The sequence below is a fragment of the Ambystoma mexicanum genome, chromosome 10 (genome assembly GCF_040938575.1).
Source record: "Ambystoma mexicanum isolate Mex_15411 chromosome 10, UKY_AmexF1_1, whole genome shotgun sequence".
NCBI lineage: Eukaryota > Metazoa > Chordata > Amphibia > Caudata > Ambystomatidae > Ambystoma > Ambystoma mexicanum.
In genome coordinates this window covers 1,099,293,250-1,099,319,415 of record NC_090932.1, presented here as the reverse complement: position 1 = coordinate 1,099,319,415, position 26,166 = coordinate 1,099,293,250, and the positions used below count along the sequence as shown (strand labels likewise).

The following is a 26,166-nucleotide window of genomic DNA, read 5'->3' as shown; positions in this document are numbered from 1 at the left end:
TCAACCCAGTGGCAAGATTCAAAGGCAGCAGGATTCCAACAGTGGCAAACTTTCAGAGCAGAGCCATCCTACTACCCAATTGCAAAGTTCAAAGGGCAATAGTATTCAAAGCAACAGCAGAGCGCAGCAGGACTTAAAACAGCAGCCGACTTCACAGGGCAGCTATCTTCCCGGCAGTAGAAAAATTCAAGGGGCTGCGGGATTTAAACAGTGGCAACTTCAAAGAGCAGCAGGTTTTAGTGCAGTTTTAAGCTTTCGGGCACAGCTAGATTCAATAGAGTGGCAAAGTTTCAAAGAGCGGCAGGATCCAACAGTGTCAGGCCTCTGAGAGCAGGATTCAAAGAAGTGGCAACTTTGGACCGCAGCCAGCTATCAACACAGTGGAAGAATTCAAGGGTAGCAGGGTTTACATCAATGGCAAACAGTTGCAAGATTCAAAGGGCAGCAGTACCCTATTCAACCTATTAGCTATACGCCAACATGCTGTTAAGTTAAACTCCCTGGGTATACTCAAAGATGCACCTAAATTCAATATTGGTTATTTATTTTTGTATTGTTTTATTATTGTGTTTATTGGTTAAAGTGCACCTAAATTCAGTGTATTGCAACACCATCTACCTTTCTTTCTCTTTCCCTCTCACCGTTTACCCAAAATGTAAAGGTTATCATTCCGAATGGACAACCTGGCTATTGTCCTATTGTACACTTTGAAAACATATGCATACTAAAGAGGGGAAAACACACCAGTGAGGGTTAAAGGCTTCTCTACATAAACTCAAAGAGCATTTTAGGAAACTAAGAATTACCACAGATCTTTAAATTTGACTAAATAAGATAAAATGGATGTATGCTTGGATCACAATGCACATTGTGCTCGGTGGTTATTTCATTTTTCACAACAATGCATCCAATATCTTTATTTCGGCTAGAACGCCATAAAGAGATTCACCACACAGGATAAAATAGTACAAACAGATATAAAACAAATAAAAGATGGCGATTACATCACCCAACCCAACGTTAAAAGGTTTGTAGCATTGGCTAGTATCTTGCACCTTGAAACTTTTACCCATGTGCTTACCCACAGCAGAAGCATCAAAAAACAATCATACGGGTAAAAATGATGTGAGATGTGAAAATTACAGATTGCTCTGCAACGTAGAAGAAAAGTGTGTCTAAAATTTGGTATTTCCTGTTACTTTACTGCTAAAACCAATTTGCATCCCCCGCTATTTCTCGCTCGCGCTCCTTTTGTCTGTTCATTGGTATCCTACCTTCTTGTCTCCTCCTTTCAACTCTGCCTATCCTTTTTGCCCCAGTCTACGTCTAGCTCACCCCGTGGCAGGGGTGCAGTTTGCCACTTTAGACAAGCTTTGGCGCTGCAAGACCCATATGGTGGGGAGGAGCACAGTATAAATGATTTTTATACTAACTTGATATCACAAGCAAAACACCACTCTACCTGGCTGAGAAACCCTCCATCTCCAGGGGCCAGTAGACCACCAGAAGCCAAGACACTGAGGGTGGAAACCAAGAACTGTAAAAAGGGGGGAAAACAGGAAACTGTCTTGTTCCTGCTGCACACCCGGTCACTGGCACAAGTTCCCAATGCAGCAAAGACTCCCCCCACCCCCACAAAGCCTACACTTCACAAAAAATCTAAAGAAACTACTATTCAGAGGACACCTCGATAATCCAACATGGCTCCACTCAACTCTACTCCCCCCATCTAGATCCCCCTCCCTTACTCCAAGTTCACATCCCAGCACATGTAAGCTCTCCGCAACCCACGGCATATCCCTGATGTTCTGTCCTCCAATGCTTCCCACAGAGGTTTGCACTTAATAAATATCATACACACATTCCAAGGGGTATTTTAGCACATGCAATGGCTTTACGCATACATTGCAAAATATTTTTGCTGGACTCCATAATTATTTAACAGTCGAAAATCTGACCACTTTATAAAGGAGCTCATGCCTGCTGCAATCAACTAAATCACGCTCGGACCCGAAAATAGATCCCCAGAGTGGTTTATCCCTTGCAAATTATCGGGTCGCAGCCTTACACATGATGAAATTTATCTGCCAAGAACAGAAAGGATGAGGCTTTATTTTTGCAAATACCACTCGCCAGAGGAAAATATTTAAATTTGCAAGCTAGTAGTGAGGCATAGAAAGTTACTTGGTCCCTTAATTCTCTACATGCACAAAGCACGCCATTTCTTACTCGCTAAGAGTCAATTATCACTCGTCAATGGCCACAGAAAGACGAGTGCAAATTTTGAGGCATGCGACTGCCTGTATAAAAGTGAGATGGGGTTTGCAGATTTTTAGAGGGCAAGGGGTGCTGGAACGCTGTGAACACGCGAAAGGGAAGCACTTCCTGCCATGTGATACAAGCAGAAAAGGAGGGGGGACATATGGTGTTCACACACCAGAAAGCCCAAGTGGCACTTAGCCATCGAGATTGTTCACAACCAAAACAGGGATTGCTTTCTGAAAACGTTCGGAATCTCTGAGACAGGAAAGATCGACGAATCGCCATCTGCATGGGGTTCACGAGAACAAGACGCTTTAAGCCTATCAGAAGAGAGTCTCTGCTCGTTGAGGGGCAGTGCTAACACAGAGCCTGAGAACAGCTTCTTATGTAATGGCTTTATAATCAAAACACCATTAAAAAACATCATAAACGGCAGGGACGCTGCGGCCTCCCACCTATAACTTTATTTGTATGACACATAACCGCGACGTACAAATGGGCATGTACAAAGAACGTAGGTGTACAGAAAGAAGCTTTGAGCGCTCTTTTCAATAGAACGTTAAATTAGCGATGGTTGTAGAGAAGCCCCATATACATGGCTCTGCTGTACCAGAGAGAGCAGGGTGGAAATGTGGTATAATGGAAACTGCTGAACCAGAAGACCCGCCGTCTGCGTCCTGCTACTACCGCTCACCGCACTGCGTCATATTGGCCAAATTACTTCACCACCCTTTAAGCTAGGTAGCTCAACCATGAGGAGATTCCGTTTGTAGTGTACACTACCCAAAAAGCCACACTCACTCACGGTTGAACTGTGCCACAAGCACACGCAGCTACAGTTGCTTGAAGCAAAGCACACACAGCTTCAGACTTCCTAATTACAGCCATTATTAAAACCAGCTCAAGCAGAACATGTGCAGTCCTCCTTTACTAAAGGCAGAAACTCCAAGATGAGATTATTTTTTGGGCGGGGTTATGGGGGGGACATTGTAAATCCATTCAAGAATGGATAAGGTGTGTCCCCTTCGCAAGCGAAGGTTGCCTGGCATTCCTGTTTGGGGATAAGCCCGAGGGCACAGTGGGGGGCTCAGGAGCCATGGCGTCCTGCAAACAGCCCACAATAGCCCCCGGGCAGTCTCATTTGCAGAGCTGGGATTTTAGTAGCGGAGACATTACTTTGTGTCCAAGGGGGATTCAATTTGCTCTCATTTGCACTCCCTGCTCAATTTCCTTAATCACTCCTTTAAATACCAATGCAGGACAGACAATGTAAACCCATTAACAGCTTTAACAAACGTCTAACGCTACACTTTAAATAAGAAAGGAGGCAAACAAAAAAAAGGAGGAGAAATTATGATCCCTCTTTTTTTTTATAAACGTGCAAATTAGCCCACCATGATCATTAGCCTTTCTACAAACTACTTTGCAATTAGATTGAGTACGGATGGCTACAGGAGTTTTAAAAACTTAAGAACCAAGTCACCGGGCTTCTGTGCAGGCGAACACAATTCGTAAAAATGCCCTTGACTGTTTTTGGAAGCCGAACAGCGCACGTCACTCAGACGTTCCAGTAAATCGCTTCGAATTACGACTTAACTTCATAGGCAAAACTCCACGCCAATGTGTGTGAAAGCGTGAATAACATAAGCTGATCAAGAAGCAGTGACCACCTCAGACCCTAAGAGAACTACTGCTGCTACAAGGATAGTATTAATAAAAACACATATTTTAAACAGCACTTAAACCCAGAGTTCTCTCGAGGTGCTCCATAACACAAGCCAATGCCCCAACAGTAAGAAAAGTAACCACACGAGCCATCTTACAGTTTAAGAAAAACAAAACGCATGCCAACAGATGAGAGTACACGGCGCGAAAGGGGGGGGGGGCGGGCACGGGCAGGTCTTCATCAGGAACATAAGGAAAATGCTGCATTAGCAATTCAAGGGAGAGGGCAGGAGTGGGGTGGCAACCCAGGGAAGAAGGGATACCCACATTTTAACTAAAATAGTTCACTGCATTGGGTAAATCGTTGAGTGCATCTCACCCCATGGATGTCCACCTCATGCGCAACAACCTATGCAACTCCTCAAGGAGCTGTCCCAAGCTGCGCGTTGTTTGCGTGTAAAACATTAGAATATCTCGTAGCACGCCTGCCCCATGGTGCACAAATTCCGATCCTCGAACAAACAGCGATATTCTCACAATATCCCTCCCCGTGACTCCGTTACCTTATCTGCTAACAATGGAAGTGTTTAGGAAGGGGAAATGTAATTATTAGAAATTATTAAAAAGGGGTGGTATTTAATCAGTCACACATGATGAAAACTGTGGGCACAGCACCCCCCGAAATGGACATCACCAACCAGGACCAAAACGTCACTTTAGTCTATGCCCACCAATTTTCCATCTGGACATATAGTCACAAAGAACCGCTCAAACGACCCAGACAACTGCGCAGTGGGCAAACTGGACATTAACAATGAACATACAATTTTCCACAAAATGAGGCGCGTACTCTGCGGTGGATGCTGATTAATTGCATGGGTATGAAGCCTCGCCACTGTCTGGATACAAATCGCACAAATACACGTCCCCACACCCCACACACATACATACATACATACATAAACAGGGCCCAAACAAGAAAGGACGAATTCAAAAATGATCTCACACAGTTATCACACGGCAGAAGGAGGGCAAGCATTTTAAAGTCTTGCGAAATTGCAAGTGGTTTTCCAGACACGTGGAAAGACGAGGCAGCGACCAAACAACATTAATATCTGAGGAACAATTACACTACAGAACAAGGTGTACGCTGGCACGCAGTCACTACATGGGTGCTTTCACAGTGATAACAGGCTGATAGGCGAGAACACTCCACCCATCATGGTCCTCTACCTGGCAATTTCTGGCTTGTTCAGTAAAGCTCCTAACAACTGTACACACAGAATCCCAGTCAAAAATAAAACGCACCATTTCGGGACGCTCAACACACGTTTACGAAATTAGTCATGCACGATTCAATAGTGTTCTTAGAATGTACGCACACAAATATACACATCCTGAACATACAAGACAGGTACATTGTGCATTTAATAACAACCTTGCTTTTCGGGAGTCCCTCCGCAATCTATTTTTCATAGCGTCATATTCCTCATCGGGTACAAACCAATATATATTTTGAACGACAGGAAAATATACTCGACAGTCAAATGCTACAATTATTCTTGTAAACTGGCGGGGTTGGGGGGGCGGGGGGAGGGTCGTGTGCATGCATTTCTGCAGGCGCCCAGATTTCTGTTTTTTAATCTTTCCAATAATATTAAGTAACCCTCTGCATCGCTTCACCAGGCTGCTTGGGTAACAATGCCCTTTTTGTCCCCCCTGACAGTAAAACTATTTTACTTGGCCGGGAGGCTAGAAACCAACCCAGCACAAAATTGGGCACAGATGTGAAAGAATTCTCGGCCGCCCCCCAGTAAGGAGCTGGAAAAAGAACTTTCAGATTTCACTTAAACACAATAAATCCATTCATGGCCGATTTTGGGGACATCAACTCTTTAAGCCCCCTGTTCAGCCCAGTATTATTTCACAACCCAAACGACTTAGATTTAAGAAAAGCAAACAAAAATCAAATTAAACACCAATGCATTTGTCAAGTGTTTCTTTCCCTAGAATTAGTTCCTAGGATTCAGTCTTCAGCTATACCAAATAAGAAAACTTTTGCGAAAGTAAGATGTTAAACGTTTCCGGACAGCCACACCCCTCGCCCTCCTGCCATCTTAACAAATCACCAAAATGTCACATTTCTCAACAAATGGGTGGGAGGACAGGAGAGGGAACTGGATCGTATTGCAAAAAAAGCCAGCAAAGAAGAAACAAAAGCCCTGAACAAATGGCCCCATAGGCCACTGCCGAGAAAAACGGCTGTGAATAGAGGAAGCGGGGCCTGGAAACGCTAACCTACTCCCCAAGGCTACCAGAGGTCGGGCGTTCAGCCTAAAACTATGAGGCAGAGACCAGGGAGTAGAGCTGCTAGAGCAACAACGGGACAGAAGACGCTGGTAGTACCTGAAATTAACCCAAGTAACCCAAGAGTGACAGACGTGTGTTGGCCACACGTGAAGTTCACAACAGTAACAATCCAAGCCAGTTTGCGCAGTGCGCCAATATCTTTAGAGATACGATCAAACATTGCAGAAGTGACCTACAAGTACTGCAGAAAAGAAGACAATGGGGCGGAAGAATAAGAGGGGGGAAAAAGGGCCTAGTACCGATCAGAAACAAGTGACAGTTGCAGAGAGAGGAATGAGCAGAACCCAAGGTTTCTGCAAGAGCCCTTGAGCGGTCCAGACATCTGTATTAAAATAAAAGCTCAATAGACCCAAGAGAATAAGGGACAGCAAACAGAAAAGCACAGCAAACAAAAAGGTCACTGCTCTGTCCCAGCAAAAAAGGTTCAAGCAATGCCCAAGATCAAAAACGTTCCCTTAACACATACAATCTCATCCTGAGAAGCACTTACCGTGCGGGCCCCAGGGGAGAGGGCCCCGTTGGGCAAGTAGTGGCTGCCAAGATCAGGGATCATCAAGAATGGGTAGCCGGCATAATGAGGACCCTTAAAAAATCCTGCCTCTTGCTGCTGCCGCCTAACTGCTGCAATGGGTCAACATGAAAGAGAGAGGGACGTTATTGTACAGTACTGCTGAAAGGATCAAGAAAGGCAAGCATCAAATATGTCAACATAATATCTGTTTTTATAAAATACCTGTCTGGATACCCTACACCAGCGTACTGAGCCGCAAAATCAACCCAGTCTGCGAGGCCTCAATGCAGAAAAACAGTGACACGCATCCAAACAACCAACAGGAGATCATCTACTACAAAGAGTCTTCGCCTTTTCAGCCGACCCCAAGGAAATGCCCAAAACATGGTCATTAAGCCCACCACCAAAATATGTATACAACATCCCAAAAGACTTATCTACAGCTCAACAAAACATTCAATACTTTCCAAGAACCATTTCAAGCCACAGCCAAACCCATAGCACAGTAAACGAAAATTACTCAGCTCATCCAAGAATTATAGCCCCATACCCTCGAGTAAGTAAACCAATCCCTCACCTCAATACCCATGAGTGAATATACAGAAATATTCATTGCCCTCCAAAGCCAAGAATTTAAACAGAATAACTGGCACCCTCTGCTCAAGCAACAACATTCCGTGTCACAACACCAAAGCAAAAGTAAACTGCACGCAAAGTCATACTAAACCACACCCGCAACCCAAAGAATAGACCAACATGACCCTCACTCACAAGAATTAATGCCACTGCTTAACATCCAAGCTCCCCTTCAAAAAACAACCATAACTGATGCTGCTTAGCCACATCAAAAACAATCACAGCACAACCAAGCTCCCCCCCACCAAAAACCCAAAAACTACCCTCGATCCCCAGAAACTGAATCTTACAGAAAGGACTAAACCACTAAAATGCCCTAAAACATCATGCATAGAGATGCATATTGGACTACCACTTCCACAACTCATATCCACCATGAGTTACGTACCATTAATTAGAGGAGCCACTCCAGCACATCCTTTTAAAGAGTGACATGCTCAAATGTACTATTACCCTTCAAATCCCAAGTGATGTACTCCCAAACAAACACCAAGAAAGCACCCCCTCAAGCTACCCAAATTACAAGAGTTTATCAAATGTCCAATTATCAGATATACTAAAATCTAAGCCTAACCTAATAATAAACATACCCCACATAACGAGTTTATTTCTCAATCCCATAAGTTTTCATCAGCAATGAAAAACAATGACTGTCATGGTTATCCAATCAATACATGTTCAAGAATATATAAAACCAAAATAACCCCTCCCCTATTAACAAGTCCATAGCTAAACTAAAAATACCCCAAACTGACATACACCTGTAAAAGTCATCTTAAAAAATGTGCAATACTTTTTCATACACCCAAAAGAATGGATACAAAAACTCCATGGAAAATTACATTAGGTGCCATGAACTCCAACAACGAATCTTATCGGCCAAGAAAATCCAGAAAACATAACGGAAATATTACCCACGTTCTAACCCTCTACACCACAACCCATGAAATGCTTGTCAAACCTGCTGTAACCACCAACCCCTAAACACCAACAAGCACACTAAACTCAAATATCATCCAAGTACTACCCAAAAACACACCCCATAGGCCAAGTGTTATATCCAAGTATTTAACATTTTCAATAACACACCCACACCATCAGTAGGTACCGAACACCACATGCTCTCAAACCATCGTCTACTAATCGACAACACAGAGAACTCTATAATGTGCACACATACAAGTCACCCATCCCAGAACAACCCAACTCCCATATTTTATGGCCATAAGCAATCCTGTAGACTCAATGCCCACTCAATAATGTGTTCCTAAAATCAAAATTCAAAGAAACGTTCACAAAGGCTAACCCAAACACCTCTATGCCCAACTACGAGCATCTCCAAAACCAGAAATACTAAGCACAAACTCTGAAGCCTCCTGCAACAATAAAAAAAAGACAACTGCCCAAACCACCCCTAAACTCCAAAAACAAGAAGAACCAATAACTACCCTCTTATTCAATCATACTGCAAGAACTACCCCTCAAACTTCAGCCCCTTACTCCCAAGCGCAAACGTTTTGGTAAACCAGTGCTTGCTCTGGGGTAGGTTTATGATCATTTGTAGAAAGTTTACTGCAGAATGTGCTCCTTTGAGCAATATCAGCGGTGGTTACTCCCCAGTTGTCTTATTAGTGTCTCCCTGAAAGATATCAAGTTCAGGACAAGCATTGTGAGAGGATATTCCAGATACGGGGGTTCATTAACTAACTTGGAGGTACATTTTAATCTTTTATACACCATTTGGTATTTGCAGGCAGAGGGGCATTGAGAGCCTATGGCTCGACTGGCTCACATATAACGGTAATGTGATTTTTTGTGTTGGTTGCATAGTGCAGGAACATCCAGGTGTTTTTGTGCAAGCCTAGCTGCATTAACTACTGTTAAAATCTCCACTGCTCTACCTTCCTTCCCTCTCCAGCCTCAATACTAAGAGATGGCCATAAAGTGGTGTAGTGCCCCTTGCAAGCAACAGAAAAAAAAAACATACACTGGCAACAATTGACTAATTTCAAACTAAAATAAAGAAACCGCCATACCACCAATCCAAAACAGAAAGAACTCAACCAATGCCAGGAACCACCATTTAAATGTTAATTTGATATAATAGCCATTAAATCCCAAAAGTTGCTCATTTATTATAAAAACATGTGTTGGTACTTCAGTAACAAGAATGTGTGTCCAAACTCGAAGATCAGTTCCTAAAACAGCAATCCCAAAGACCGTACCCCAAAAACGGTCCCGAAAGCCACAAAAAAAAAAAAAAAATCGAAAAAGGCCCTTCAAACTCCAAAGTCAAAAGCCATCCCTAAATTCCAACTGCCAAGAACCGTGGCCCAAAGTTTAATCATAAGAATGGCTTATCGAATCCCACAATCGAACAGTCTCCAGAAACCGACCCTGCCTAAATGCCAAGAATACCAAAAAATCCAAAATGTGGAACAATAAACCACCAAGATTGGCCATCAGAACTAAACTCAATGACCTGCCTTTAGAACCCCAATAACTGCCCTTGTACAGACCAATAAAAGATGTGTTGAAATTCTTCATGACAAGATCCCAATACCGCCACCAGTCATAACCCAACTCTTTTACCTGATACCAGAGCGTGTTAGTTGCACACAAATGTTGCATTAGTTCCTCAAGTCCTATTTTAACCTTTCACTGCGGCACTTTCAGGCATGCATGCATTTGTAATGCTAAAAAGCGACACAAGTTCCAGAATGCAAGGAATAAATCGTCTGGAATGTATTGATTTTATAAAACGAGCATAACAGCTACGTTTAACAAGATTAACTTATAACGTTCCCCACATAACATTCATGGCAATTAAAACTGTTGAAAGGCAGGAGAAAGCCTTCAAAATGTAGACTCTTCAAAATACTATGCATACTAATGTGTGCGATTTGGGAGATAGCTGCCATTGTATTCTGGTGGTTCTGAGAACTACAAATCCCAGAATGCAAAGAATAAAACAGGGCCCGCATGAGTACGTTGGCCGACATGTAGCTTTGCCAAAGGTGCTTCAAACCACAACACCGTCCCTCCGCCACACAAAACAGAACCAACAGGACCACACATCAACCAGTCATACAAAACCACGCCTTATGCGTCAGGGGGTGAGGTCTCACCTTCGGCCAGGTAGTCTCGCGGTTTTTCGAAGTGTTCCCTTGGTTGGGGGCGCCTCTCCGCCTACAAAAAAGGGGTGCGGGGAGAAAGAAAACTATGTTTAGTTACCGCGAAGCCATACGATGGACACATGCCATCCACACGATGACGTCAGTGTTTTCTGGTGACGTCACCCCCTTGTCGTCCCCATGGACTGGCGCACAAGCTGGTTTCGTCATCTTGGACAGCGGCAGTTGCCCCCCCCCCCTGCCCCTCCTGTAACCGTTTTCGCGCGGTATTACCTCGGAGTCGGACGAGCTGCTGTTGTTTTCAGACTCGTTCACTAGTGAGGACTTGACGTCGTCCAGATCTCGCTCGGCCGACACCCGCTCCGAGGCCTTCTCTTCCTGCTCCCCCTCGTCCTTGAAGGGAATCATCTCGTCGTTGGCCCCCAGGTCGTCCCCGCCGCCGCTATTGAGCTGCGGCATCTTGGCGGTGCTGGCGCCGCCGGGGACCCTTAACTTCCTCCCCCCAATTATAAAAGCGGAGGAAAACCACAAGGAAACTTTTGTCCCCACCAAAAAAAAAACAACAACAATCTCGGAGTAAAAAAAATTGTCAGAAGGGGAAAAAGTTCTCAAAATCCCTCCGCCGTCCCGGTTGGGAAAAAGTTTCACAGTATCGGTGTGGCGCTTGAGTCTGCTTTTTCAACCAAGACGACCGAACCTCATTGTCTACACACTCCCGTATTTCTTGCGTTATAACGGGAGAGGGGATGTTTGTGAGGTAAACGCTGTGGGCAGACCTCCGGTGAGGAAGAGGAAAAGTAGTCCCAGACAGCTTCCTCGCTATAGCAAGCACTATAGCTGAAATGTCACTTTTTGCATCCACTTTTCGGAAAACTGTTCAAAACAAAGCAAGGTCTCCAAATCCTTTTGAGAGAAACATACGCATTTAAAACAAATAAAAATAAAGGCGATCGGCTTTCACAGCCCGCCCCGAACCGTGATTTTTCAATTATGAGATGAAAAAGAACAAAATGCCTCAGACTTTAATTCCCCATCCGAAACAAGGAGAAAGGACACGAGAAAAAACTCACTATTGGGCCATGGCAGAATTTACGATCGTGTTCCACTCTCAAGCGGGCTTTACATTTCTTTTCTTGGCAATCCTCCCGTTCCCAACCATGGGAAACCACGAAAATTGGGATATGAACGAGTCCAGCAAAGAACAGCAACATGAAAGTTTACATTTGTTTTTAAGCCGTCCTCGTAGCGTTTCAAAGAGCCCCCGGGTGTGGGGTTAAGGTTGCAAAGCACGCAATCCCCCCAAAAAGTTTTGCCTTTTTACGTTCTCTCTCTGTTCTGGAATGCCCAGCACTGGTTTCGTCCGGTCGAAGTTCTGTTTCCCTCTTGATAAATACAGTGAAATGAAAAAAATCACCTCCACGAAGACGCTCCGATTACTTCGGAGCTCGGCGCCCGAATCCTGCAGTTTCCAAATGCTTGTGTCTCTGCTACTCCGCCCTGAGAAAGATTCGATTTTTTTGCATTTTCACTCAAATCCACAAGTCATTAAGCACCTTGGTTTCTCTTTTGGCTGTCTCCTGCTTTCTGATGTTCTTTGTGTCCAGCAGCAAATGTTTCACTTCTGAGCTTCCCCTTCTATTTCTGCTGCCCCCCTTTCCTCTCATGGGTTGAATTGGGAATGCCGAGGAGGAGAGAGCGCAGTTTCATGAAGGGGGGGGTGGTGGGGGGAGCCTGTTGGTGAAGGTTTTTTTTTTTTTTAGCTGAATGGCAGGAGTGAAGGAAAGGGAGGAGTTTCCCTCCGCACACACTGCAAACTGACACTCTTTTTACTTCTACAGCTCAATGGACAAGTGAGGGACTGCAGCCAGTCTTCTGGCAAACGGTGGACAGGGCAGTCAAAAGCCAGAACAACACTTTCTGATTTGTGTAGTGTTAAAGCAGACCGACTCTTTAAAATTACTCTTTTAAAGAGATTAACATGTTCGGGCATTCAGGTTTTAAGTCGTAATCAATGTATGTTTTTTTGGGTGTAGCCCCCCCCTTTCTATTAAATGTATCTTACTTATTTTGTTTATAATTTTAAAATCTATTCCGCTGCTGGATAATGTTTTTTTTAGTGTCGTCGGAAGATGGGCAAGGACTTCGCCCAGCTACTTTTAACCGCAATGGTGACTGCGTTTTCTTAATAATGTCTTACAACTAAATTACTCATCACTTCTTCTATGTACTCTCAATAAACGGCGAAACAACATAAACGGGGCCATCCATAATAACACTGTCCTAACACACTGCATTCAATAGTCTCAGACGTGTACACATTGTTGTACGGGCAAATTCTTTTTTTGTTTTTGTTTACTCCAAGTAAGTTTATGTGGAAGACCTACTTGCCTAACATCACTTTACAGCAAAGTTCGGCGGCAGCTTTTTAAAATAGATTGTTAATGGCAATTGCTAAAATCGGCATCATTTGGGGGGCGTGGTCTCGATGCACAATGAATATGGTGTGGGTTGGTGGACGTGGCTCTTAAAAACTTTCTTTGCCCTATTAGTCAACGGGGCCCACCCCCCACACTAAGGGAAATTAATGGAGCAAACAAGCTAGCATGAAGTGAAAAGTAATCAAGGCAGCTCTGCGGGGAAGGAGGGAGGAGAAACACAGTGTAAATAAATAGTCTCCTCTTCTTAGATCCCTCGGGGTTCAGAAACTGGGCCTAGCAGCAGGTTTGTTTATTTCTTCAATCCTCACCTCCCCGCTGCCGAAATACGGTACCCTTAGTGTTTCAGCCTTAAAGTGAACATATACATCACATTAATGAAACGGATACAAAACCAACCTTGTTAGCAATGTTTAACAAATTAACGGAATTTGACTATTCGATAAAGTGACGAAAACGTCGTGTCTCTTGTGGTCCAAGTTTATTACCAAACTAAAACAACATATATTTTAAGAGATTGGGGGTTTAAAATGCTCCCTCTAATGACGGTTTTCAGCAGTTTGTTTCGTGAATTCAAAAAAGCTCAAGGCAGAGCGATTCTCCTTTTGCTTCTTAACCTCCCACGGCAAAATGTCTTTGCCTGCTGCGTTTAACCCCCAGATGAATCCCCACCCAACTACGCAATAAAGCGAACAGTAATGTACTTGCAACCGATATATCTAATCTGTAGTTTTTTAGAAGGGTCATTTGGAAGACAGCACTTTTCATTTTTGTATTACACTGGGCCAAGAATGAACTGCATCCAATATAACCCGAACAAACACATTGCTTATGCAGCGATGGGTGGTGGTGAGTGTTGGGGGTCGGTCGGGGCCCCCATGCGGTCCCGTAAGCCCCCGCACTGCACAGATAGATACACACAAGTCTTTGCAGTTCGGGCTTCCCGGTCGCTCTTCTGCGGCCGGGAACATCACGTTTATTTATGCAGCACGCGGCAGCGTGCAACGTCACGCCACCGCGTGCGTGTTACATCACGGGGCAGCGCCACACTCCTCCTTTTTCGGGAGAACACATAAACACTTTTAACAAACACTGCAAACTACACAAACACAAACTGTTCCACAACACAACTTGCCCAAACCCCTTTATTGTCAACCACCTGGATCCCCTTACTCAGGTTGATCAACCAGCTGTCCCAAAACATAATCGCTGAGGTAAGCGGGTTTCCCTCGCCCAGCCCTCTGGGGGTACCTCCTGCCTACCTCCGGCACGTGAAGTCTTTCAGCAGACGTCTCCCAGGCAGGGGACGCATGGTGTGCTGGAGGGACCTCCTCAGTCCTCCGTTATCTCCATCAAGTCCAGTTCCAGCGGCGGTTCAGTTCTTGAATCACCCAGTTTCTTGTAGAAGCTGACATTCCGGGTGACCGCGGACCCGGTTTCACGGGCATCACTAGTAGAATTCGTAGGCTGAGTAGTGTGGGTTCACTTTGCTTCTCTTACCCGATCCCTACCTAAGTAATAAATTACAGACAACTTATGTGTATGGAAAAGTTGTAGGCCATAGGCATTTTATTTTCTTACAGAAAATGCAACACAACAAAATAATTACACTGCCATATGCTTTTGGGCACATTGTGTCCAGTCCCGAAGTTGCCCAAGGCTCCTCCTGAGTCCTTGTTATCCCTGAGCCTTTGTTCCTGGGCACATGCCGCCTACGACGTGTCTTGGACCATGTACCGAAAGAGTACTCGGCGTTCCTTCTTCTGCCTGCTGCTTCTTTTCTTGGACCGTGTACCGAAAAAGTACTCAGCGTTCTTACTTCTGCCCGCTCCTTCTTTTTTGGACCGTGTACCGAGAGAGTACTCGGCGCACCGGCTCCTGCCTGCACCCCTCTTCTTCCGTTATTCTTGTAGGGTGGGTTGGGTGGCAAACGTGTTTCCTTCCCCTTCTCCAGGCACTAAGAGCCTACCCGAGAGAGGTGAACTTTTACCTGGTTTGTGCCGCCTCTCCTTTTCCAGGCTTACTTATACCCCCCCGGCCTTTTGTTCCTTCCTGGGGGCGGCCGGGTTACCCCCCTGACTCCTTGCTGTTACATTTCGCACCTTCCCAGGTGCTGTTTCCTGCCCTTCATGGGCTTTCGTTTCTTGTGGTGCCATTCGGACGCCCCTCCCTACGCTTTCGCGCCGTTTTCCCCCACCCCGCGCCTAAACTCCCAGACCCTCTATCGTCCCGCATTTCATGCGGCCAGGGGCCTGGGTCATAGGCTGAGTAGTGTGGGTTCACTTTGCTTCTCTTACCCAATCCCTACCTAAGTAATAAATCACAGACAACTTATGTGTACGGAAAAGTTGTAGGCCGTAGGCATTTTATTTTCTTACAGTAAATACAACACAACAAAATAATTACACTGCCATATGCTTTTGGGCACAATGTGTCCAGTCCCGAAGTTGCCCAAGGCTCCTCCTGAGTTCTTGTTATCCCTGAGCCTTCGTTCCTGGGCACATGCTGCCACACCTGAGCGGGTGTTCCTTACGCCCGCTCAGGTCCCCCCCAAAAGCACCTTACCCACAACCCCGTTCCTGGGGTGCCCTAAAAATGTTGTTGGAAAAAAACCCCATCCATTTCCTTGATAGGTGCACCCCATCCTGGTGAAACCTGTCCGGATTGTTCCGGTGTCAGCCATGTCTTATGAAATGCAGCCCTGTGCTCTTGCAGTACTCTTCTACTAATTTATTTAGTTTCTTTCTGGCTATTTCAATTGCGTGCCTCTTCTGCGCCCCATACCAGACCCTTCTTGGTATTATCTCTGACATAAAAATCTCGGTTTTCCACCAGCTGCGGGCTATGCTATGCAGCGACTCGCAGATGTTCCTTTGTAATTTACCCCTGCTTGTGCTCACCAGGTCGTTCCCCCCCGAGATGTATAACTAGGTACTCGGGCGGGGGGGAGGGGTCGGGGGGGTCCCTGAAACCTATCAGGTCCGACAGCCTGTCGTGGATGTCCTCCCAGTACATCCCCGGGAGGCCCCACCAGGATGTAATTGTGTTTCCGAAATGTAGTCCTTGCTTCACCTCTTCCAGCCACCTGCCCGGATCACGAAAGAGTGCCCCACTACCCATGCCGATTTGTATGGTCCAGCCACTGTGGAAACGGGGGAGATAAGTGTCATATCAGTTCCTCCCTTATGTATTTTTTAAAACATTGCGACTTCCATCCCCCAATTCTTCTCACCCCCCTTTGCTCCCAGGCCCCCCGCCCACGCAGAGGTTGCTGCCCCTATCCTGAAAGAGTGTGTCCCAAATTCGGCTGGATCCCATCCTGCTTTCGCCACCGCCTGTTTCAATACTGCCTGAAACTGGTAACTGCTAAGAGCGCTGCCCTCCCTATGAATTAATAACTGTCCATCGACCTCTGGCCGCCGATCTAGAAATTCTTGGGTGATGCATCTGGGACAGTGGTCCTTCTCTCTGGTGCAATTGAGATCTATTGCTCTCCCCTTCCCCGTTTGGTCTGTCTTAGATTTCCTTAGTATTATAGACATCCCCTTGATACCTATACTAACGTCTTTCCTTGCCAGGCCGTCTCCTGCCCCCGTATTCCTGGCCACCAGTTCCCCTATTCTGAAAGCTCCATAGTATGCTAGCGCAAATGCTGCCCTGAACAGCGCGGTTTCGTACGTGCTGCTGCATGTGTCTTGCAGCACTTTTAACAGAATTATCCATTTCCCAAAATTTACCGGCCTTCTGCTATCTGGTTTCTTCCCCTCTAACTTCACCCATCCCCTCATAGCGTATATTATGCCCGCCACTTTTGTGGTATATGCCACCGCCGCCAGGTGCGCTGCTGCCCAACTTTTCTTTTTCCCTTTGGCAAATGCCCCTTCGAGAAATTCACAAATTTTTAGCATTGACATTTTTTCCACCTTTTTTACACCTGTTTCCACCAACACATCTTTTACATGCTTTTCGTACTGCTTACCCGTTTTGTGCATCAGGGCATTTCTGGTCAGCTTGTCGATGACCCTTTCTTTTCTCCATTCTTCTCCCACTTCTTTTGAGTCAACCTTGTGGCCAACCATGCTTTCCTTTCTAGTGCCTCCAACGGGACCCGTGCCTTCCGCGGCGTGGGCGTTCTTTCCTTGTCGGCGTCCGGTCTCAGCTCCCTGAATTTCCCCCACTGAAAGCGAGAAATTGCATCAGCCACCACATTTTCTTCCCCAGCGATATGCCTCGCCTTTATGCATTTATTCATTTTTAGGCTTTCCAGTGTGATTGCCCTCATTAATTCTAATATTATCATGCATGACGCACTTCCTTTGTTTAACACGTGCACCACCGCCATGTTATCTGACCATACTGCCAACTCCTTGTTCCCTAGCTCTTCCCCCCCCCCATGCGCATAACGCGACCCATATCGGGAAGAACTCCAGCAGCGTTATGTTCTTTGTCCATTCCGCCACTTGCCACGATTTTGGCCACTTGCCTGCACACCATTTTTCCCCCAGTATTGCACCAAAACCAAAGCCACCTGCTGCATCGGTGAACAATACCCTTTTACCTTACTCGTACCCCGGTGAGTGCCATATTACCGCCCCCTTTCTGCCCACACTTCCAGATCTCTCTTGATTCCTCCCACTAGCCTGACTCTGTGGTGCCCTTGGGTAGCACCTCTCGTTTTCAGCTCGATACTTGCGGTATGAATCTTCCTGCGAAGTTCAGTTTTCCTGCCAGCGCTTGCAATTCTCTCACTGTTGCTTTGTTTCTTCCTTGTAGTTCCTTTATTGTCTTCAGCAGCTCTGTCACCTTGTCCTCCGGGATCCGACACCTTCCCTTGTTTAAGTCAATTTCTATACCCAGGAATTGGATAATATGCGTTGGGCCCATCGTTTTCTCCTCCACCAGAGGAAAACCCCACTCGCTTGTTATTTCCACGAATTTGTCCAGGGTTGCCCTGCATAGCTCCGAACCTTTGGGGCCGACGAATAAGAAATCGTCCAGGTAATGTACCATCATGGACTCCCTCATCTCCTGTGTTACTTCCCATTGTAAAAATGAACTTACCCTCTCGAAATATGCGCATGAGATGGCGCTCCCCATCGGGAGGCATTTGTCGATGAAGTATTCCCCCTCCCAATGCATACATCACCATCTTTGTGATCCGCTGTTGACTGGCAATAGGCGAAATGCCGATTTAATGTCTGCTTTCGCCATCCATGCCCCTTCCCCCCGCTTTCCTGACCAGTTCCACTGCCTCCTCGAAGTCTGAATATGATACCGTCGCCTCGCTCTAGGCAATGCCGTCGTTCACCGAGGCCCCCGGGGGATAGGAGGCCCCCGGGGGATAGGATAGGTGGTGTATCAGCCTGTATTCCCCTTCGTCTTTTTTCGGCACCAGCCCTAGTGGTGAACATATAAATTCTTCGAATGGTAAGGCCGTGAAAGGGCCCTCTACCCTCCCCAGTTCTACTTCTTTCCTGATCTTACTGGTCACTATATCCCTGTTTTCGATTGCCGATTTTAGATTCCTAGGAATGTCTTGCGCTCCCTACCCGGTAAACGGGATGTTGAAACCTTCTCTAAAGCCTTGTCTGATTTGTTCTGCCGCTTCTTGGTCGGGGTATTTCTGGAGCCACCTTTCCATCCTCTCGATTTTTCCCGCCCCAGTTCTTATTTCCGCGTCTCATCTCTTCTGCTGCTTGGTGCTGCGGCCCTTGTGCACTTGGAGCTGCTGTGGTCACCCTTGCATCTCTCGCACTTGTGGCTGAACTTGCACTTCCATCCCCAGCTACAGGGTACCCCCTTTTCAAAGCTCCTGCATTGACCTGGTTCTGCTCGTGCTGTCCCCGTGCTCCCACTGTCCCCCCCCCTGTGTTGTCGGGGGCAGGCTGCTCTGCCACCCTCTCTGTGACCCATAATTTCTGCTCCGAAAACTCTGGTCTCTATTTCTGTCATAGCTGGATTCGTACTTTCTACTACTGGATCTATAATCCGCTTTGTAATCATTCTGCCAATACTGCCTTCTCTGCTGTCCCCCTGTGCTCCGCTCCTTGGAATCCCATTTCTCCTTTAGCACGTTAAATATGTAGAGGTTAAAGTTTTCTTCATCCCAGCCCATATCCGGAAAGCAGTGCATCTCCTTTCTGAACTTGTGGTCATATTCTAGCCATGCATCCCCTCCAAACGCTGCGTGGACCTTCAGCACCCTCTGTTGATAGGCAACTAATGCTACCCCGTCTTCCGGGAATTTTGTAATATAATTGTTGACATTATGGTGAAGGCCGCCAACCAGTTGTCAAAGCTCCTCACTACTGGCCCCTTTTTTAGTAAGCTTTTCTCATCCTCCTTCATGTCCTCTAGGGCCACATTCATCCCCCTCTTTTGACAATCTAACAATGTAAAGATATCGATCAATTTCTTCCTCCGTATTTTTTCCTTTCTCATTTATGTACCAAGACATCGCTTTCATCGTCCTGCCCTGTGCGTCTTTACCCATGGTTGACCTGCCATATTTCGTCATGAGTGGCCCCTCATTTTCTGCCGCTGCCCCCGGTGGTGTGGCCCCTGCCCCTATGTTTGGCCCTGCCGGTACACCTTGTGGTGTCGGGATCATTGGTGCTCCTTGCGGCACCAGGACTACTGGTGCCCCCTGTGGTGCCGGGACCGGGGCTTCTCTGGGTTCTGCCCCTGCCCCTCTCTGTCTTTCCCTGCTCACCACTCCTCTCCATTTTACCCAAGCCCTTAGATGATCCCTTTCTTCGTCATCACTGCTTGATTCATCTGATGAACTCCCCTGCAGCTCCTCCCTGGATTTCTTCCCCCGTCTGCTCTTCTTGTCATTGGTTCTGGGTGACTTACCTGAAACCGTGACGCAATTTTTAAACATTTTTACTATTTTATTCCCCACATTATTATTCACAGTACCTTTCCTTTTATCTTTTTTCGTTCTCTTGGTCGGTGCCTCCGTCTGTCCCTCTGATCTCTTCGACTCCGCTCTTCCCCTTTTCTGTCCTTGCGGTACCTCGTCTTCTCCTTCGCTGCTGCTGGGCTCTATGAACAGCAGAGGTGACGTTGCCTTTGCCCTTTCTTCTTTCTGCATTACTTCCAGCACCCATTGTGCCCCATACTCCTCCTCCGCCTTTCTCGCCCATTCTGAGAACTCTTGGGCCCTTTTCGCTCTTCCTTCCACCATCCTTCTCGTCTGACCTCTGTCGGTCACGCTTCTCGTTTGACCACGGCGAAAGTCCTTTGTTCGTTCACAGCTGGTACTTCTGGGTTGCTCCTGCTCCGGCACCGTTGTAGCCACTGCGATCAGAATGAAATCTTAGAGAGGTAGAAATGCGTGAGCCCGCAAGAGCAAACAGTTTTTACTTCCCCTTCTCCAGGCACTAAGAGCCTACCCGAGAGAGGTGAGCTCTTACCTGGTTTGTGCCGCCTCTCCTTTTCCAGGCTTACTTATACCCCCCCGGCCTTTTGTTCCTTCCTGGGGGCGGCCGGGTTACCCGCCTGACCCCTTGCTGTTACATTTCGCACCTTCCCAGGTGCTGTTTCCTGCCCTTCCTGGGCTTTTGTTTCTTGTGGCGCCATTCGGACACCCCTCCCTACGCTTTCGCGCTGTTTTCCCTCACCCCGCGCCTAAACTCCCACACCCTCTATCGTCCCGCATTTCATGCGACCCAGGCCCTGGGTCAATGTCACTGGAGCCCCATCCAGTTTATGCCCAAAATGGATGTTGTGGTTGGAAAGACTTGAAATGTACTTTGATGGCCTAGGGGGAGGTAAATGACCACGCCATGAGGTTGACACTGCTAAACTCGGCAGGGACAGAGGTGTACAAGTTGTTTAAAACCTTATGCCTTCTGGACAATCAAGATTGTCCAGTACTTCTCAATATTCCATGGTGTGCATTGCATTTTTGTCAACAAATTTCGTCATCCCTGGGCATTTCCCCGAAAAACTATCACCACACATGATTGGGTATCGAGAGTGGGAACACGCATGGAAGTACTATATACAGGTTATACTACTGGTTCTTGCATGTCAGGTGGCTGGCCTGTCCCGTCCCCGTTCCCTAGAAACTATCTATTACGTTGTTGCAGAGTAATGGGCTTACCATTGGTTCTTGCTCCTTGCCATCCACGCCTGGTTTTCTGTGCTGTCATTAGTTAGAGCTGATCTCCCCAGGCCTGGGACTCAATTCAGTTCTCAGCCCTCTGTGCACCTCTTCAAGGTGATGTGAATGATTGTGTCTGTATTGTAACTAGTAGTGTACCACGTTTGCCTATGAGAGTGCGCTCCTGCATTGCAACAGTTGTCGCATTCTTCGTCGGACTTGCTGGGATCAGCTCTGGTTTCCCACCACAGGTGAATGCCCATTTTCCGGCTTGGCTGTATCACATGCTTGGAGACCACAAAATCAAGCTCTTGAGCTTGCATTTATGAGGATTTATTCAATTTCTCTGCATCTGGTCAGGAATGCGGCTGTGTACCTCTGACGTTGGCTGTGGGCCTGCTTTGCTCTTCCTGCAGCCTGAATCAGATCTTCTCGTCTCAGGCTCTGTGGCTGGAGGCCTTCTGTAATTTTCCTTGGACGTATAACATGACTTCAAAATGCTCGTGTTATGCTAGGTAACCTATAAGTTAGTCACACATGGTCCTTCCAGCCTCCATATATACTCATGTAGTTCCATAGGGTTAATTGCCTTAAGCATCTGCAAGCTTGCTCAGTATCTCTTGTTGCCTTGTGTTTCTGCGTTGCTACATTTGGTTAATGATGATAATAAAAGATTTGACAGTATGTATGTATATATATATATATATATATATATATATATATATATATCCGTCCTCCATCTATAGAACTGTGTAAGTGAGTGTGTCTGTGTAATGCAATGCAGGACTTCGAGTGTGCTTAGTGACTAATTAAACTATGTCGTGGTGTCACTAGTGACGTCTGCATCATGGTGCTTTAATCAAGACTATCCATTAGGGTTTTTCTTTCCACAATCTGTTGTCTCCCCTATACCTGCAAGAACATTCACTGAATTGTGTCTGTTTGGTTGATTGAGGGGATATCTTTCCATGTACGTGTTGGCAAACTATGCACTTGGGTTTTGTCCGCAATAAGATGGATGGCTGCAAGCGTTCCTGGCTAGTCGTCCCCAATAAGATGGATGGCTGCAAGCGTTCCTGGCTAGTCGTCCCAAACATGTTTCTGATGTTTGGGAGGGGCATTCTTGGGACCCTCTCTTCAGTCCCCCCCCTCTGGTCGACCACATGCTAATATCCTGGGTAGCCACATTTGCGTCAGCCCACTGAGGTGTCCATAGTAGTTTGCATGATTGTTGAAATTCCATGTCATGTAACTGCATATTCCTTCTGGGTTGCACCATACCCATTTTCCTGCATAATTTTGACCATCGTATGGATTATCTAGCTTCATTGTATTGTGTGGGAATAGTAGACATTCTCTTATTCTTTTCTCAGCTTGTCTCTTTCCTCCGCCATCTTGTCTTTTATCCCTCCATCATTCCCTTCATCCCTATCGATTTCTCTGTTGTCTTGCAGCATTGAGTGATGCAGATCTTGATCACACACAGTGCAACTAGTACCAATATTAGTGCCCCTAGTAATACTTTCAGTCCATCTGCCAGCCATGAAGGCATCCATGGCCGGAGGCACGCTATCCAGCTTTGGTCTTTTCCTGTCCCCTTGGCTTCTTCCTCCATTTTGGCATGCATCTTTGACAGTTGGGTCACTGCTTCTGTCAGAGTGCCATTCTCTCCTTCATTGGCAGGTACAAACGTGCAACAGGATTTTTTGTGAAAACCCCTCATTCCATTGCTGTGAACAGATGGAGCGCCATCAACCTTACTGCTCGGAGCTCTTCTTTTATTGCGTTGAATCCATTCACTGTAGAGTTTGTCTGCATCAGCCCCTCCTGGTAATCTGCAGCAATTTCGCTTATGTATATGTCTGTACGCTGGAACTATTGAAGCAAAAACCTTTCAGTTCTGCTAAATAACCTATGTTCTGGTGGCACGTCATCTAGCGCTGTTTCTGATGCATCTGAGAAATAGTTGCTTCTTTTCACTTTACTCCCTTGGACCTTTTCTCGCTTCCCATTGCTTCTGTTTTCACGGAACTCTACTTTCTTGAGTTAGCATTGACCTTTGGGAAGTGATTGAGCTTTATATCCTTGTGGGGCACTACCAGTGATGCCATATTGATGTGTACCAATGAGCAAACTCCTCCCTAGTTGGGTGGCAGCTTCTCATATGCCTTGCATCCACATGCCCAGTAGTGGTCCATCAGTACTGCAATGCCTATCTTCATTGCTGGGTGCTTTTCGGTGTACTGACATTCTGTATTATCTCCAACTTTCACTTCTCCCTGATTCTTGTAGCACAATGCTGGTTTCTTCAGGGGTATTATAGGCATTGGTCCAGCTTCATTTTCTACCCAAGTGAACAGCTTTGCACTAGCACCCCATTCCTTCAGGCACTTGTCATTTTCTCCTTGTACTGTATTCACTGATGATTATTGTAACGCTCACCTGGTATCCACGGGGACGCGTTGATTGATGCGGGCTCGTGCTGCCTAGTTACTTCACTGGCAAGAGTCCGACCGGTAAGTATAATGAATCTTTTGAACAGTTCTCTAACTTCGTTCCTTTCCTTCCTTAGATGATGGCTGGCGTCTGTGGATGGCGGCATGCTGCTGAGATGAGTAACGCTGAAGGTGAGTGAGAGCGCGATGAACCCCTTTCGTATATGCATTGAACTGAGTTCTTTTTCTGTGTCTTTTAGGTGCCGTGACGTTTTCAGCGTGGATGCCGGTTATGAAGAACAAATGCGGTGGGTAAGCGCGGTATGCGGCGCCTCTAAATGTTTCCACGCTAACTTGGGTTCTTTTCCCTCTTGCAGATGGATGAGAAGTTCCAGAGACAGTTCCCCCCCAGAGCGGCTGGGATTCAGGTAAGCGTTTGAAGCTCGTACAGTATTTAAAAATAATCGAAGATTTGCAGAATGCTTACTAATGCCTTTTTTCTGTTCTTTTCCCTTTTCCTTAGGAAGCGGCGTGCGGGGATGGGAATGCACTGCCAAAGATGCCCGCAGAACAAAAGGAGCGATGACTGATGGGCAGAAGCGCCGCAAGGTAAGGCTGTTCCTAACGATGTTCTTGCAGGAGCTGAGCGCAGAAGAAAGATGCAGGCCTACTGGAGACCGATCCGAGCACGGTGAGTGTCACGCTGCAGGTGCAGAAAATGCAAAGCATGTTTCTCAGCCTGGGTGTGGCTTAAATAGTCTCTGGGTATCCCAGGTGCCTCTGGGCTGAACCACACCCAAAAGACTAGACCGCACATGCAGTTCTGGGAACCGAAATATGTGGGGGCATCCATCTTGTCCCCATCAATGCACTACAAGTCCAATCCCCAATCTTATCCTATGGAAGTGAGTGAGTCTGGTGCCACAAGCGCCAAGTCTGCTCCAAGTGGGTCTTTGGAGGGATGTAGGGGCCCTTGAGGGCCATGCAGGTGATCGTGGCCTGGCTCCAGCCTGACATCTTGGAGGGCTGGGAACATGAGGGGCAGGAATCATAACAGCACCCACCCCCCAAGGCCCCTCTAAAGGTGGCTCTTTTGTCTGGTCCTGGTTTGGTTGGGTGGTTTTGATGAAATCGTCTTAAGCAAGCGAGGCGCATGGATGTACTCACAAGGCTCCCATGTCCTGTCTTGTGGACCAGACCCCTTCCGGTCTACTAAGTAGTATAATTTGGATCTGACGTACTTTGAATCTAGGATGTCCTTGACTTTGAATTCTGGCTCCCCGACGACTACTACCGGCTGCGGTGGCGTTGCTATCCGGGTCCCATGTTGAACAGGTTTAAGGAGAGACACGTGGAACACAGGATGAATTTGCATGTTTGACGGCAAAGCTAGTCTGACAGGATTTATCACGGAAGTGACAGTGAATGGACCCAGGTATCTTGGACGGAATTTCAGGCTCCTTTTAATGGACACGTGTTTAGACGCCAGCCAGACTTTGTCTCCCACTTGGTAGTTGGGGGCCTTTGCTCGGTGTTGATCAGCAAACTTCTTTTGGCGATTCTTAGCTTGAAGTAGGATTTCAGCTGCCCTTTAAAGGTTTGAGAAATGGTTGTGTGCAAGTTTTCGACTGCTGGCATTTCCAGGGTTGTAGGAACGTCCAACTCAGAAGTACATGGGTGCCTGCCATACATGGTATAAAAGATAGGAGTGTCTGCCCAGTGCTGGTGTAGGGAATTATTATAAGCATATTCAGCTATCCATAATAGGTCGAACCAGCTTCCTTCAGCTTGCAGTAACATGCAACGCAGATACTGCTCGAGCGTCTGATTTGTCCTCTCAGTTTGACCATCCGTTTGGGGATGGTGACTGGTGGATAGCCAGATGTCGATCTGGGCCATAGAGCAGCATTTTCTCCAGAAGTTAGATACAAATTGAGTACCTCTGTCTGAGACCAAAACTGAAGGAAACCCATGGAGCCGTACGATGCCTTCAAGAAATACCTTTGCCAGAGTGGAAGCATTTGGGAGCCCCTTAAGAGGAATGGAATGTGCCATTTTTGAAAATAGGTCCACGACCACAAGAATAGTGTTAAACCCTTGACTGGGTGGTAAGTCCGTAATAAAATCGAGGGACCACGTGTGCCACGGTGCTGGTGGGATTTCCAATGGTTGTAATAGCCCAGCTGGTTTCTGCTTGGATTACCTTTTTTGAACACACACTCCACTAGATAGGATAAATTGGATAATGTCTTTATGCCACGTGGGCCACCAATAATTTCGTTTTACCTTGGCTAGGGTTTTAGCCATTCCGGGGTGGCCCTCGATCAAGGAATCATGATAACCGTACATGACTTGTTCTCGTAGTTCTTGGCTTGGTAAGAATAAACGATTCCTGAAGTAGGGCAACTGATCTTTTATCATGTAAAGTTCTCCTTGTGCACTCCACACTTGTAATTGCTCCAGACTCATCAGGTTTTGTATTTCTTCATGTAATTCTTTCTGAGTTATGGTTGCTGTAATTCCTAGGAGCTTGTCACTCGGGATGATTGCTACTGGGTCAGGGGTCTGATACCCTTGCTCTTCCACCCCCATATGGGAAAGGGCATCG

At 46.5% G+C, this 26,166-nt stretch overlaps 1 protein-coding gene across 1 annotated transcript in view; it reads right to left on the bottom strand.

Moving 5' to 3' along the window:
* The window catches only part of TCF7L1 (transcription factor 7 like 1), a 299,707-nt gene extending 288,422 nt beyond the window's left edge, over positions 1 to 11,285 (bottom strand). The window contains exons 1-3 of the mRNA XM_069618938.1: positions 10,852 to 11,285; positions 10,573 to 10,633; positions 6,788 to 6,918 (exon numbers count right to left, since the gene is read on the bottom strand). Coding sequence (XP_069475039.1) covers positions 6,788 to 6,918; positions 10,573 to 10,633; positions 10,852 to 11,037 — 378 coding nt within the window. The 5' untranslated portion in view covers positions 11,038 to 11,285. The remainder of the gene's footprint in view (positions 1 to 6,787; positions 6,919 to 10,572; positions 10,634 to 10,851) is intronic.
* Positions 11,286 to 26,166: the final 14,881 nt, after the last annotated feature.